This window comes from Pithys albifrons, chromosome 4 (assembly GCF_047495875.1).
Source record: "Pithys albifrons albifrons isolate INPA30051 chromosome 4, PitAlb_v1, whole genome shotgun sequence".
Classification (NCBI taxonomy): domain Eukaryota; kingdom Metazoa; phylum Chordata; class Aves; order Passeriformes; family Thamnophilidae; genus Pithys; species Pithys albifrons.
This window is the reverse complement of record NC_092461.1, coordinates 14,050,553-14,066,240: the sequence shown is the minus strand read 5'-3', so window position 1 is coordinate 14,066,240 and position 15,688 is coordinate 14,050,553. Positions and strand designations below refer to the sequence as shown.

The following is a 15,688-nucleotide window of genomic DNA, read 5'->3' as shown; positions in this document are numbered from 1 at the left end:
GAAGAGACAGTCTAGGAGGTTCCTGGAGTGTATAGAGGACAATTTCCTTCAACTGGTAAATGAGCCTACCAGGGGTAGGGCCTGCTAGACCTACTGTTTACAAACAGAGAGGGGCTGGTAGGAGATGTAGTGGTTGGAGGCCGCCTGGGGCATAGTGACCATGCAATAACAAAATTTTCAATACTCAGAGATGCAAGGAGAGCCATCATTAAAACCTCTACACTGGACTTCCGGAGGGCAGATTTTGGCCTATTCAAAAGACTAATACAGAGCATACCCTGGGAAACAACCCTTAAAGGCAAGGGGGTACAGGAGGGATGGACACATTTCAAGCAGGAAGTTTTGAGTGCATAGGAACAGGCAATACCAGTGTGCTGAAAGGCCAGCCGGAGGGGAAGACGGCCAGCTGGGTTAAATAGGGAGATTCTGAAAGAAATCAGGGATAAAAAGAAAGTTTACTGACTGTGGAAAAAAGGGCTGGCTACTTATGAAGAATTTATGAAGATAGCTAGGTCATGCAGGAAAAAATCAGGGAAAGAAAAGTGCAATTTCAACTTAATTTGCCTAATTCTGTTAGGAATAACAAAAAGCCCTTTTATAAATACATTAATAACAAAAGGAGGGGCAAGGAAAACCTCCATTCTCTGTTGGACTTGGAGGGAAATATAGTTAACAAAGGTGAGGAGAAGGCTGAGGTACTTAACACCTACTTTGCCTCAGTTTTCACCAGAAAGACAGGTGGCCCTCAGGACAACTGGCCTCTGGAGCTGGTAGACAGAGAGAGGAAGCCAAATAGTCCCCTTGTATTCCAGGAGGAAATAGTGACTTACTGAGCCAGCTGGATCCTCACAAGTCTATGGGACCAGACAAGATCCATCCCAGGGTGATGAGGGAGCTGGCAGAAGAGCTTGCCAAACCACTCTCCATCATCTACCAACAGTCCTGGCTCTCTGGGGAGGTCCCAGATGATTGGAAGTTGGAGAATGTCACCCAATCCACAAAAAGGGCTGCAAGCAGGACCCTGGCAACTACAGGCCTGTCAGCCTGACCTTGGTGCCTGGCAGGGTTATGGAGCAGTTCATCCTGAGTGTAATCACACAGCACCTTCAGGGTGGACAAGGGATTAGACCCAGCCAGCATGGATTTAGGAGAGGCAGGTCCTGTCTGACCAACCTGATCTCTTTTTACGATCAGGTGACCCACCTGGTGGATGAGGGGAAGGCTGTGCATGTGGTCTATCTGGACTTCAGCAAGGCCTTTGACACTGTCTCCCATAATATACTCCTCGGAAAGCTGGTAGCCCATGGCCTGGACAAGTGTACCCTCTCCTGGATTAAGAGCTGGCTGGAGGGTCGGGCCCAGAGAGTGCTGGTGAACGGAGCTGCATCCAGCTGGCAGCCAGTCACCAGTGGTGTTCCCCAGGGGTCTGTGTTGGGTCCAGTCCTGTTTAACATCTTCATTGATGGATTAGATGAGGGGATTGAGACTATCATCAGTAAATTTGCTGATGACACCAAGCTGGGAGGGAGTGTTGACCTGCTGGAAGGCAGGAGGGCTCTGCAGAGGGATCTGGATAGACTTGAGAGATGGGCTGATTCCAATGGGATGAAGTTCAATAAGGCCAAGTGCCGGGTCCTGCACTTTGGCCACAACAACCCCATGCAGCACTACAGGCTGGGCACAGAGTGGCTGGAGAGCAGCCAGGTAGAAAGGGACCTTGGGGTACTAATTGACAGGAAGCTCAACATGAGCCAACAGTGTGCCCAGGTGGCCAAAAAGGCCAATGGGATCCTGGCCTGTATCAAAAATAGCATGGCCAGCAGGACCAGGGAAGTGACCCTTCCCCTGTACTCTGCATTGGTGAGGCCACACCTTGAGTGTTGTGTTCAGTTCTGGGTCCCTCAGTTCAGAAAGGATATTGAGGTGCTGGAACGAGTCCAGGGAAGAGCAACAAGGCTGGTGAAGGGACTGAAGCACAAGCCCTATGGGGAGAGGCTGAGGGAGCTGGGGGTGTTTAGCCTGGAGAAGAGGAGGCTCAGAGGTGACCTCAGCACTGTCTATAACTACCTGAAGTGAAGTTCTATTCAGGTGGGGGCTGGTCTCTTCTCCCAGGCACTCAGCAATAGGACAAGGGGGCACGGGCTCAAGCTCTGCCAGGAGAAATTTAAGTTGCATATCAGAAAAAAATTCTTTCCAGAGAGAGTGCTCAGGCATTGGAATGGGCGGCCCAGAGAGGTGGTGGATTCACCATCCCTGGAGGTTTTTAAACTGAGATTGGCCGTGGCACTGAGTGCCATGATCTAGTAAACAGACTGGAGTTGGACCAAGGATTGGACTTGATGATCTCGGAGATCTTTTCCAACCCAATCGAGTCTATGATTCTATGATATCACATCTTCTCCTCCAAAATGGAGAATCATTTGTAGTTTCCTGAGCTCTCTAGCAAAAGAGGGGTGTAATACAGCACTGACAGAGAAGATTCCAGAGAGATGACAATAACTATTGTGAGACAGGCACCAAACCCAGCTTCATGTCAAGAATGTGAAGTCTACCTATCCTAGTATCTGCTCTCAGGGAGCACACAAGCAGCCAGTTTTGAGGTGACAGAAAAAGTCTATTATCTGCGTAACAGTTATTCACTTGGACAGTACCATCTATACAAATTTGTGGCTAAAAGCATATTTTCCAAAATACTTAGGGGATCAGCAAGGCAAATATATTTTATCAGGTCTTTTAGACAGAAATAACTGTCATGGGAATAGCAGTTTAAAGAACAAGAGGTTTTCACAGTAACAAATACTACAAGGAAAATCAAGCCAGTACAGCTGCAGAGAGCTGTCCTATCCTTCTCTGGCTCTGCCTACTTATTCTAATGTCAAATCTCTTCCTTGGGTTGCCACAGCCATCTGTACAACTGTATAGTCAAGCATTCTGGAGAATTAATTCAAGTGAAAATAACCTCAAGGAAAAAAAAAGGGCAGGGGGAAGGAAGAATAAAGAAGACTTCACTGTAGTTTAGTTCCTCAAATTACTAAAGCAAACTTCTGTGTTGGCACCAGGACAGGACTGTATCTGCTCCCAACAGTGTTATCTCAGTATGGTCAAACCATGTCCTCAGATTCCTTCATTCTCTGTAGCCTGCTTCTCACACTACTTGTAGTATGCAAGCCATATAAAGAAAATATATGGATTTCTTTTTTCAAAACGGTGCAAGTACCAAATTGCAGAAGAGTAACATGAAGCAGACAACCCACAAAAGCACAGAGAAGCAGCACAGTTACCAAAGTAGCATTGCTGCAAATTAGCCCATGTTTCTGATTTGATTGACTTGACCTTCACAAAGTTTCAATAAAAAACACCATAACAAATTCAGGCAAAACAGCTTGTCGTTTGCACTTGATTACCTGTAGACCTCAGAACTCAAGAACGATTTTACGGTGGCTGCTTTGCTACTTCACTTTGTGCACTGTTTCCCTTCGCTATCTACACTGCCCTTTACCACCGTGAGGCAGGGTAAGGTACAACATCTCAGAGTGCTCTGTTACCCTCTACAACAGCTTTCTGGACAGCCTACATTCCAAACATCTTTCAGGCCAAGGTGAACAAAGCCCAAGAAATTCAGTACTCAAGTGTATGAGGTGTCATAAAAGGTCACATCTTTGACTTGCAATTTATGTCTCCTCACGTAACTGTAACAGCATTTTTCCCATTTATTCTTTCTGACAAAAACATAAATTCACACATAATAAAACCTGAACAAGTTTTCTAAAATAGTCCTTAGGCTCTGAGTGTGTTTGCTTGCTCTATTTTTGATGGCAGTCTTCCAAATATTCACTGTTTACAGTAATGCTTCAAAACAGCAGTTTTGGAGGTAGAAAAGCACAGCCAAAGCTGAATTCTAAGGGATTTGTGGGATTTGTTGTGTTTAATTCAGGTCCTCATCAGATTTCATGGGTCATTATTGCATTTTTGGGGAGGCTGAAAATATCTCTGAGAGCCCCTTCACATTCCTGTACTACTTTTACTTAAAAACCCAATTAAATTAGTCAGTTTCTCCCCATCAAGCTAGATCTGTATGGACCACACAAGTAATTATTAGCTGCTGGTACAGGCTACTCTTATTAAAAAACATGCCCTTAAAACTGGAACAGATCATCATGATTATGGCTAGGCTTTGCAAATGACGATTTGGGGAAGGGCCCTACCCACGCTTGTGGCAAGAGTGCTGGTGGCTAAAAAGGAACAGATACAGTTTCGGAGAAAGGGCAGAGGTCAGTAAGCACAAGCTACCAACATTATGAGTCTCAACATTTGCACTATTCAGCTCCTGCAGAATATCAATATATTTTTGAGCTCAGAGAGTTTACAAAGCACCAAAATTCATTTTTAAGGTCTGAACGCAAATATAAAAATCATAATTTTCTTTGAATTACTTTTGAAAGGGGGTAGAAGTCTAAAAGAAACATAAATGGACAAACAAACTTTCAGAAAACTCAGTTTTAGAGGAAAACTTGAGCAAGAGTTGGCAGAACTCACAGATCACACAGAAATTATTTTAAAGTAAAAATCAGACTTCCTTCAGCTTTTTCTTCCATTATTTTGTTCCCTGTGCCTTGATTAGGATTCCAATAAGATGAAAAAACCACCCTACTTCACTGTATGATTCATTAGATCACATTAATTTATATACTTTAGGTATAAACCAATATGTACCTAACAGAATTAATTACTTTAAATGAAATTAATCTTGTCTGTAGAAGCTGAAACAGAAAACCTCTTATAGCTTGATTTAAACTGTGTGTTCACTCGCAGTGAAAGCAGCTGACACTGCACCAGAGTAGAACAGAAAGAGAGCACACATACCCATGACCCCACTGAACAGCAGAGGGAACCTGAAACTGGTCATATATATTTAAGTTCATCAAACTTTGAACCACTAGCTCAGGATGTAACACTCCTACCAAAATCAATACAATAAAAGCAAAGGCTGATTTTTTCTACTTATTTTCCATCTCAACAATCATAAATTCCAAAGTTCATGAAAAAAACCACTTATAAACCACCTTGTCCCAAAACCTCTGAAGATCATTTTTCTACAAGCCCCTTGTATTTTGGATACTTGACTTTTCATTATGTATTTAGCTACACTGTTCTTCAGACACAGAACTCAAACTCTTTAAAAGTTAGAAGGAAATCCCAACTCCAGAAAGAGACAAAGCAGCTTGATAAACAATCTGACTCTCTCAGAACGACTACTGAATAAATTAAGAAAGAAATTAATTTGTAGTTGTCTGCCTCACATAGACCTATACAATACTCTATTTCTAGAACCCATGCATCTTATTCTTCCTCACACATCCTCCAAAGTACTACACTATCAGGTTTTCTTCACAGGTTTCTCAAAACAATACCCCTTTGGTACATAAGAAACTGTTTAAAGTATGTTATTAAAAGCACATTTTCCTACCTACACTCTTTAGCTCTGGAATACACATTTCAGCTATGTCAGCTTTGTCCTCATCATCGATAAACAATTTTGGAACAACTGAGTGACATCTGTAAATCTTTCTGTTAAGTTTCACAAACCCAAACAAGCTTCTTCCGAACTACTGGAACAGTCGAATGTTTTTACTATTTTCTATTTTACTACTACTACTATTCTCGATGAGAAAGAGTGAAAAAAAGGCAGTCCTTACTGTAACAGCACACAGAACTCTGCAAAAATTAGTTTCTTAAGAGAAAGGGAGAACTGAGCGTTTGGACTCTCCTCGCAGTAACCCTTCCCTACCCTGTAATCAAGTCACATGCGAGCATACTCCGTCGCTGGAGGCCGCTGCAGGACACCGGCAGGGTTTTCCCTGCATCCTAAAGGAAGGGGCACAACACCAGACTCGGCTTTCAACAAGCAGATACGGAACACACTTTAGCTCTCCAGAAAGGAAAGAAAAGAGATGACGGTTTCTTTAGGGATTCCTAATTCCACCAGAGAAGGAACAGTAAAATGTTTTTGTTCTTATTGTGATCCCACTCGAATTTTAAAGCACTTTCAACACAGCATCGTTTTACTTTATGCTACAACCAGTTCACGCTTCACCACTTAACGCTCTTTTTGTATATCAACAACATAATAAGGTAGTGATAAAATTCAAAGTTTATGACAGGAAAGAATGAAAAATTGATCATACTATTTACAAAAAAAAATGCAAATTCAAAACAGAAAGCAAGCACTGACTTTTGTAGGCATACCATGTAAACGAGTTTGCTGACAGCACTCAACATTGTCTTTAAGTCTCTATATCACTGCAAAACATTCCTACTATTCTATTATCAAGAGTCGAGCCCCAGTAAGTAACTTCTAGCAAATCAGCTTTACACAGAGCTCCCATTAGTGGAAATGGAACATTATTTTAAACAAAACAGAAACCAACACTGGCACTGCTCTGCACAATTTTTAATGAGCTGAACTTCTTTAAATAGCAAACACTATCTCTTGCTACACTCCGACTTGTAAACACATCATCTTTTTAAGAATGGTAATTTCACAACTTTATAGAATCATAGAGCCATTAAGGTTGGAAAAGACCTCCAAGATCAAGTCCAACCATTAACCCAGCACTGCCAAGTCCACTACCAAACCGTGTTCCTAAATGCCACATTCACACATTTATTGAATTACCTATTGCTTATTATCTGGGAGAAGAGACTAACCTTCACCTTGCTACAACATGCTTTCAAGTAGTTGTATAAAGTAATAAGGTCCCCCCGAACCTCCTTTTCTCCAGGATAAACAATCTCAGCTCCCTCAGCTGCTCCTCATCAGACTTGGGTTCCAGACCCTTCACCAAGCTCCACTGCCCTTCTCAGGACCTGCTGCAGCACTTCAGTATCTTTCTTGTAGTGAGAGGCCCAGAACTGGACAGAGAACTTGAGGTGCAGCCTCACCAGTGCAAAGTACAGAGAGGATGACCACTGACCCAGTCCTGTTTCTGACCCAGGCCAGGATGCCACTGGCCTTCTTTGCCACCTGGGCACACTGCTGGCTCCTGTTCAACCAGCTGTCTACCAGCACTGCCAAGTCTTTTCCTGCTGGGCAGCTTTCCAGCCACTCTGTCTCGGCCTGTAGTGCTGCACCAAGCTGTTGTGACCCAAGGACAGGACCTTGTTGAACCTCATACAACTGGCTTCAGTCCACTGATCCAGCCTGTCCACATCCCTCTGCAAAGCATACCCCCCTCCAGCAGATCAACACTACCACCCAACTTGGTGTCATCTGTGAACTGACTGAGAGTGCACTCCATCCCCTCATCCAGATCATCAATAAAGATATTAAACAGGACTGGCCCCAGTACTGAGCCCTTACGAACTCCACTTGTGACTAGCCACGAAATGGACTTAGCTCCATTCACCAACACACTGTGGGCCAGGCCACCCAGCCAATTTTTTATAGAGTGAACAGTGCACCTGTCCAAGCAGTGAGCAGCCAGTTTCTCCAAAAGCATGATGTGGGAGACAGGGTCAAAGGCTTTAGAAAAGTTCAGGCAGACAGCCTCCAATGCCTTTCCCTCATCTATGATCCGCGTTCACCTGGTCACATAATAGAATCAGCTGGTCAAGCAGGATCTGCCTTTCCTAAACCCATGCTGTCTGGGCCTGACACCCTGGTTGTCCTATACATGCCATGTGCTGGCACTCAAAATGATCTGTTCCAGGACCTTCCTAGCACCAAGGTCAGACTGACACACATATAGTTCCCCAGATACTCCTTCCGGCCCTTCTTGTAGGGCCTTTTGTCAACCTCCAGTCATCTGGCACTTGTCCAGTTAGATAGGACTGTGACAAATGATTCAAAGTGACTTGATGAGCTTTTCTGCTAGATCTCACAGTACCCATGGGTGGATCCCATCTAGTCCCATATACTTGTGAGTGTCTAAGTGGCATAGCAGGTCAGCAACCATTTCCTCCTGAATTATGCAAGTATCATTCCACTGCCTGTTCCTGTTTTCTGGCTCAAGGGGCTGTTATTAAAGACTGAGGCAAAGAATGCAGTCTGCATCTCAGCCTTTTCCTCACCCTTCAGCATTGTTTCCCCTTGCATCCCATAAAGGATGAAGATCCTCCTTAGCCCTCCTTTTGTTGCTGATGTACTTATAAACACATTTTGTTGCCTTTTACAGTAGTAGCCAGATCAAGTTCTAGTTGGATTCTGGCCCTTCTAATTTTCTTCCTGCAGAACATCACAACATCTTTGTAGTCCTCCTGAGGTGCCTTACCCTTCTTCCAAAAGCCATAAGCTTACTTCCCACCTGTGCTTGTGTTCTCCCTAATTCCAGGCCCATCTGGCACACCTGATGCCGGGCAATGAAGATCTCTTAGATCGTCGAGTCCAAACTACGACGGAACATCAGCACATCACCTCGATCATGGCATTAAATGCCACATCTAGGCTTTCCTTAAACAGCCCCAGGTGACTCCACTCTCGCCCATTGCAATGTCAAAACAGCCGCCCGAGGGCCTTCGCAGAGTGCTGCTTTCCCCGGAAAGCCCCACGCTGGTCCGGTCAACACAGTCCAGGCATGAGGTCTTCCGGCGAAGGCCTGCGAGCCCCAGCCCGGACTGTGAGGCCGAGTGGAGCCCGGCACCCCTCCCGCCCCAGTAACAAGCTGGGCGATCGCCGTGCAACCCGCAGAGCCGCCAAAGCTCACCAGAGGCCATGAGGCACAGCCCGCACCCACCCCCGTGCCCAAGGATGCCGCCCCGGGATGCGCCCGAGGCTCCACCGCCCCTTCCCTGCGGGAAGCGCTGGGTGCGCACGCGCCAGAACTCACTCCTCTCCCCGCCGCGAACCACTTCCGCTTCTGGCGGTCCTGGCCACGCCCCAGACACGCTCCCTCCCGGGCGTGTCCTGTCACGGCCGCGCCCCGACTGCGCCGCCAGGCTGGCCCCTCAGCCGCGCCCCGTCTGACACGCCCGTCAGCGCCGTCCCCCGCGCCTCGGGCCCGCCTAGCGCGGAGGGGGCGGGTCCGGCAGCCCAGGAGCCGCTCGTGGTTGGCCGCAGACCCTCTCGCGAGGGATGGGTTCCGGAAGCGATAGTGGGGCCGTGGGAGGCGACCGAGGCGGAGTCGTTGTCGCTGCCGCTTGTCGTTGCGGTCGCCGGTGGCGGCAGCGGCAGCGTCAGCATCATCAGCATCATCATCGCAAGTGGCCGGCAGTGGACCCGGCCCCGCCAGGAGGGGCGGCTGCGGCACCGGCGGCTCCGTGCAGGCTTCGCCGCCGTATCGCCGCGGCCGCGGTAGCGCCGGGCTGTAAAATGGCGGCGGCGGCGGCTGGCGGGGGCGGTAGCGTGAACCCCTTCCTTAGCGATTCCGAGGAGGACGAGCCCGAGGAGGCCCGGGCCGGCGGCGGCGGCAGCAGCAGCAGTACCGAGCCGGCCGGGCCGGCGTACCCGCAGCAGCCGGTGGAGGCGGCGGCGGGGAGCCCCGAGGAGCTGCCGGGACTACGAGCCGCAGCGCCGGGCGATGCCGCCGCCGGTACGGGGGAGCCGTCGCGGGTGCCGATGGACGCGATAGCGGCGCAGCTGCTGCGGGACCAGCTCCTCCTGACGGCGCTGGAGCTGCACACGGAGCTGCTGGAGAGCGGCCGGGAGCTGCCCCGGCTCCGCGATTTCTTCTCCAACCCGGGCAACTTTGAGCGGCAGAGCGGTACGCCGCCCGCCGGCGGGGCCTTGGCCAGCCTGGGCAGCGGCAGCGGGCTCGGTGGAGCCGGCGGCAAGGAACCCGGGCAGCTCAGTAAGTGACCCCAGCTCGGGCGACGAGGGTCTCTGGGGAGCGCCGGCAGCCGCCGGTGGGCGCACGGGGCTGGGCAGGGATGGCTCACGGTGCCGCTGTGCGGCTGAGAAAGTCATTTGGCATCGTTCCTGCTTCCAGTCATTCCTTGCTCTCTGTAAGCTGGGACTGTAGGAGCAGGTCGGCTGAGGAGATGGCTGCCAGAAACGCTGTTACCCTGGTCCTACAGGCGTAGTTGAGTCTGTATCGTCGAGTCTGTATCGTCTGTGTAGTTGAGTCGAGTATCGTATCCCTGGGAACGTCACGAGTGTCCGCTAAATGTGGAAGGAATGTTAGAGGATGGTAATTTCAGCCTTGATTTTTAGTGCCGTGTTCAGTGCCTATTGCCAAGAGGTAAGTCATACAGTGCTAGGAGAAAAAGGGGACTATTAAGCTGTGACTGCTACATTTGAAGTTTAAAACCTGTCGAAAACGGCGTGTAAGATGTACAAACGGGTGTCAGCATGCCAGCATTTCTGCTGATGAACCCAAAGATATGTCTGAGTTTCACAGGTCTTACACAACTAATACGATGTTTCCTGTAATTGATGCTGTCTGCAGTCTTTAGCTCACCATGTTGGGATTTGGAGACAGGGAGCAGTAAATAAATTTGGGTTAGTCCAGCTTCAGGGAGGAAAAGTGATGCAGATATTGGGGCAGTCGTCACGTGATGTAGCTGACCGTAAAAGCTTTTGAGTTTTAAAGTAGAGTATATGGCTTAGAATAAAATTGCCTGTGTGTCTTATCAATGTTACTGACAAAAAATTTAGAGTTCTAAAAGGCAGACAGCCTGTGGAATTGGCTTTGGGAAAGATAAGCTGCCCAGCCATCTCGCTTTTGAGGACTTAATGAACTCGTGAGAAGGTGTTGAAATTAAAGGAGCTGTGGATAGGAGACAGGTTAAAGACTTACATGTATTCTAAGATATCTAAAGGTATTTTGTAAATAGTCCTGTATTTTTTTTTCCTTTAGAAGTTCCTAATGTTGCAAAGATGCAGCTACACTTAAAGCTTGAAAAAAACTAATAGTATCCAGGTGGCTGGGGTAATCAGAGACATCTAAACTTTCAGCTTGTTAGTGCATTTCAGGATCTTTTAAAAAATGAATGGCGCTTTTTATTAAATTTCTGCTGTGGTGTTTATGTTCTGGTTATTTTGTTTATGAATAATTGGAATTTCATATTTGTTTTTTTCCCAAGTGAGAGCTTCAGTGTGGTCTTCTTCAAAATATGATTAGCGAATGTTGAAAACTTGTGCTTCAAGGCTTTGAACTGATGTAAATTTCTGTTTCATCCCCAAGCTGCCTTCTTGGAGATTCCAGTCAATTCATCCAATGGACTAAACTTTCTCTTTTCTTTGTTAATATAATCTGTTGTTTCCAGTTGTCAATACTGTGCATACTCTGGTAGAATTAGAAAAACAACAGCCTGTTTAGCTGTGTTGTTATGCACACAAAAAAATGACCTCTTGCAATCTTAGACCAATATACATTTTAATTATTATTTTGTTGACCTGCTAATTGATAGATGTCTGGGATGTCCCTGTTAAAAAGGAGGGAGAAGGCAGGAGAGAGAGAGAGAGAGAAGGGGGACTAAGACTTACTTTGGAGAGGTTTAATTATACTGAAGTGTGCTAAAGTTAAATTTCATGCTAGAGTTTATACTAAAGGTGAAGTGTGCCTTGAAATGTAGTATCTACAACAGGTGAAGTGTGCTTTTCAAAGGATTTTTTTGTATCAACAGTGATTCAAAATCCAGTTCACACTGAGTGACACTGAAAGGTAACAGATGCAGAACAAATGAAAAAATATTTTTGTATAGCTCATGTAGATTTTTTAACTTGGTGCCATCAGACTTTCTTGCAATCTGGAGTCAGGCATTGAGCTCACAATGGTGACAGTGCTGTTCAGACTGATTCTGATTCAACAAGACCTCATAGTCTCATGTCTCTGAAGTTATGCCATTTTCCAAATAGTAACAAATAAATTGCGGAAGACTGATGGGCTGAAAATTATTGTCTTTGGAAGTGTTCCCTCATTGCCTTCTTAAGCATCTGATATTACTTGATTTAGGTAGATGACTGAGCTACTGTTCAGATCTAAGACTAAGTCTGAATAGGTTCCTAGGTTAGTAAAAATGTGCAGTTTTGTTCAGAGACCAAGTCAGTTGTACCTGCATTTATGAATTCTAACAGAGATTTGTAGAGAATGTATCAGAGAGTTGTGCATCCTCTTGCGTGAATATGCCAAAGGTATTTTAGAATAAACCAACAGCTTTTTAAACAGAAACTGTTGATGTAGAAGTAGTGCAGGTTGGCATGATTGCCATTTCAAGGTGATGTGATTTTTATGCTTCAATGAAAATAAATCATAGTATCATAAAAAAATTATTTAGTTCTGTTGATTTCTAAAGTCATGATTTCTTCTCAGTGCCAACTTTGTATCTGCTCCTTCCAGTCTTAACGTTAGATGAATTTCTGTTGCTTTATACTAAGATTTTTCATAATTCAAGTGTATGAAAAAGAAGTGGGACTGGTAATTCTTACTGAATGTGAAGTATGTTTGGAATGCTGCCTGAAGATTTCCACTGAGCAGTGGAAAGCTTTTGTACCGTACATTGCTATACAGCATAGGAGAATTTCAGTACAAGTGTTCATCGGCACTTTTCATAATCCTTGTAGGCAAGCTAAACGATGAGTGCATGCTGGAATTTATTTTGGTGGGGTTTTTTCACCATCTTCATAGACTGCTTTAAAGAGATGTTAATGAAGTAGCATCGGATTTAAACAACCAGCATCATGTGATCAGCTAGTGACTTAGTAGCTGTTTTGTCTTTGAACCATGCTTCAGGGTGCTTGGTTGCAACAGCAAATGACAGTCGGATGACTAGGATTTATTACTTTGCAAATACACACTTCCCTTTTCCAGCAGGAGCAATGTCACAGCTGCAAATGGAGATCAAGATTATTGTAGTGAAAAATCTCCCACATCTAGCAACTTTGTCCTTCTAGTTTGAAGCAAATTCCTGCTATGAAGGCATTAACACTATTCCTTTAGATGTGCATCACTTGTATACATTCATCCTTCATGTCCTGTGTCTCTGCTAGACCTTCCCAAATTTTTATGACAGCTTTTTCCACTGGTTTCAATAGCAGTAGCTCCACATCTGCCTGCCATTTTGATAACCACATTTCTGATGCTACTTATGTGAATGGCATGGTTTGGAAGTCCCTCCTTTCTACTGTAAAGCGTTTTACAAGGCCTTAGTTAGCACCTACACATTAAATTTAAATTTTTGTCCCTCCCATTTTTGCATGAGAAGGTACAGTACAAATTGAGACACTTGAAATTCAGAAATAAAACTGTGGCTCAAATGTCTCATCCTGGTTTCTGTAAATCAAATGTTTTATACATATATACCCATGACTGTAATTCAAGCCTGAGCATAGTGGATGTAGAACCCTTTTTTTTTAATGTGATTGATATGATGTGCTTTGGTTACTATACTTGATGAATGCACTTTCCAGAAAGGGTGCAGCTTACACTATTAGAACTAGCTTTAGTCTTATAATTTGCCATTTCTTTTCTTTGGCTGCAAAAGCTCAATGTTCTCAAAATTTGAAGCAGATTTAATGAAAATGATAAAGAAGGGCTTTGAACACTTATGTTACATTTGGGGTTTTCAGGAGATGATTTGTTGCCACAATAAATTTGTTTATAACTTTCTGGGGATTTGATTCCAGTGATATTAAATTAATCTGTGAGCACAAAACCATGAAATATTGTTGCCTGTTCATAGTAAGCTCCTGGCTTTTTTACGGTTTTGCAAGTTTAATGGGTTTTGGTTTGGTTTGGTTTGGTTTTTGATACTGTGAAGTATTGCTCTTGTTTGGCTTGTAGCCTTTGAAATTCAGATGGTTCCTACCGGAAAAAGCCATGTGGGAAGAGCATATTGGTTATACTTTTGTGAGAAGGGCATGTCTTGGTAACAGCTCTCAATCCTGAGTCATAGACACTGTAAATTTGTGAGGGACTTTGTCATCAGTGTTTCACCAGATTTTTGTTCTGATGAAAATACAGCAGGACGGGGATGCCTCAAGGAAGTTCATTATACCTAATCTTAAATGGCAGTCTAAATAAGACAGAAAATTGTGAAGATGACAAATAAGTTTTGTTGCTCTAACTAGTCATTAGATGTTTTCTTCTTGTCAGCTCAAATCCTTTGCTTGCTACTTTATGAAAGTAAGCAAAAATATTTAGTCCTATTGTCCATCTCTGCAGATACTGGGAGGAAGATTGGCAACTTGTGGGTAAGACAATGGTTTTACTACCTGATTGGGGTAAGGTGCTCCACTAAGTAAGAATAGGATAGAAAGGGGCAGATAGATAGGTACTCAAAACTGCTGGTGTTAACAGATGGGAAATACCGAATGTTGTCTCTCAAATGAAGTACAGAAAACAGTTGAAAGAGTAGAGGTTTCTGTATAACACTGAAGGAAAGAGAAGCAGAGTTCCCTGCAGACCTGCCAGAAGACAGTAATGCCTGGATGAAACTTGAGAGGTTTCGTAGGGCTCTGATGTCGGCTTTACTGATACAGAAGCCAGGTGAACTTTCTCTAGTTGTGACTGCTTTAAACCCCTCTCCATTTTACTGACACTGGTATTTCTGACAAGTTTTCAGTGACACGCATTTCACAGCTTACAAGCTGCTTATGTTAAGGCTTTTGCAACTATTGGACTTGACAAATGAGTGAAACCAGGTCTGCCGGAAGCTGTTCCTGATGGATGAGTTTAAGCTTTGGCTGATATCTGTGTTGGAGTGACTTGGGATGTAATGTAGATTGTTCAGGTGTTGCCTAAAATTGAGGAAAAACTTTTGAAACAATATCAGTCTGGGTAAAACAGAGAGCAATTCTTTTACTGAAAACTTTCAAGTTTACAAAGACATGTGTGTCCATGATAGGGGTCTTACCAATTTATAACACTACTTAATTACCATAACTAATAGTTACATCCAACCCAAGAGTCCCTTACCCCTCATACCACTCTGGTGCCAATCCCAGGACTGCTCTGTTTGGAGTGCCTCCAAGGGTCCCGAGTCTTCTATCTTGTTTTGACTGCAATGTCTTGTTGTTCTAGTCCTGGTACATGTGTCCAAAATATGATGTTCTGGCTGCTATCTCACACTTGAGACAGAAATTCAGGAACGTGGCACGAAGTTAGGAACTATTAGCTGCTAACACAAATGTGAGAAATTATAGAGCTATATAAAAATCTGCAAACAGATAAAATTCTAAGGCATCACAGGATACAGGTTAGTCCCCATAAGTATGCAACTACACAAAGAAGTAGCAAGATAAGTAGCATAAGCATGACACTGATGGGCAAAGGAAGACAAACTAGAAGCCACTAGTACTAAGCCAGCAAGTATCAAGTTATCTGCTGAGAAGCAAGTGACTATGACTACATTGTATTTTACCCTGCAGTAACTCAGTGCATGTTCTTGTTGTTTTAGGATCTTCACAGCTATGCTATGGGGAATTTATTTGCTTTTGTCTTGACTTCCTGTTCTGTTTGTGTGCCAGAATTCCTGTTGCTTTTCAATGTTGTGGAAGGCAGAAATGAACCTCCAGCTCTATGTGCTTGTAACTAGTTCAGTTATGTGTGACTTTAATCATCTTTTGGCTGAAACTTTCAGCCTAATGGGCAGGATTTGTGCTGAAGCAGCACACCATCTTTCTGATGGTTTTACTGTTGGGGAAAGGAAGGGAATTAAGATGAGCTAGAGGTTTGCATTTAGAACCAACCATTGGAAACTTGTATAAGTTCTCTTGTATATCATTTCAACTCCTTATAAGTTATATTGAACT

General features: G+C 44.5%; 2 protein-coding genes across 6 annotated transcripts in view; one reads left to right on the top strand and one right to left on the bottom strand.

Annotated features, from left to right (window-relative positions):
- The window catches only part of PIGN (phosphatidylinositol glycan anchor biosynthesis class N), a 113,218-nt gene extending 104,340 nt beyond the window's left edge, over window positions 1–8,878 (bottom strand). For 2 of the 4 annotated variants that reach the window (XM_071553522.1, XM_071553526.1), the window contains exon 1: window positions 8,826–8,878. The gene's annotated coding sequence lies outside the window, so the exon portion shown is untranslated. Of the gene's footprint in view, window positions 1–8,702; window positions 8,787–8,825 lie in introns of those variants that run through there. The other 2 variants (XM_071553523.1, XM_071553525.1) reach the window with 2 other exon arrangements.
- Window positions 8,879–9,102: 224 nt separating this feature from the next.
- The window catches only part of RELCH (RAB11 binding and LisH domain, coiled-coil and HEAT repeat containing), an 82,853-nt gene continuing 76,267 nt past the window's right edge, over window positions 9,103–15,688 (top strand). For both annotated transcript variants that reach the window (XM_071553521.1, XM_071553517.1), the window contains exon 1: window positions 9,103–9,785. In XM_071553521.1, the coding sequence (XP_071409622.1) occupies window positions 9,308–9,785 (478 nt within the window). In that variant the 5' untranslated portion in view covers window positions 9,103–9,307. The remainder of the gene's footprint in view (window positions 9,786–15,688) is intronic.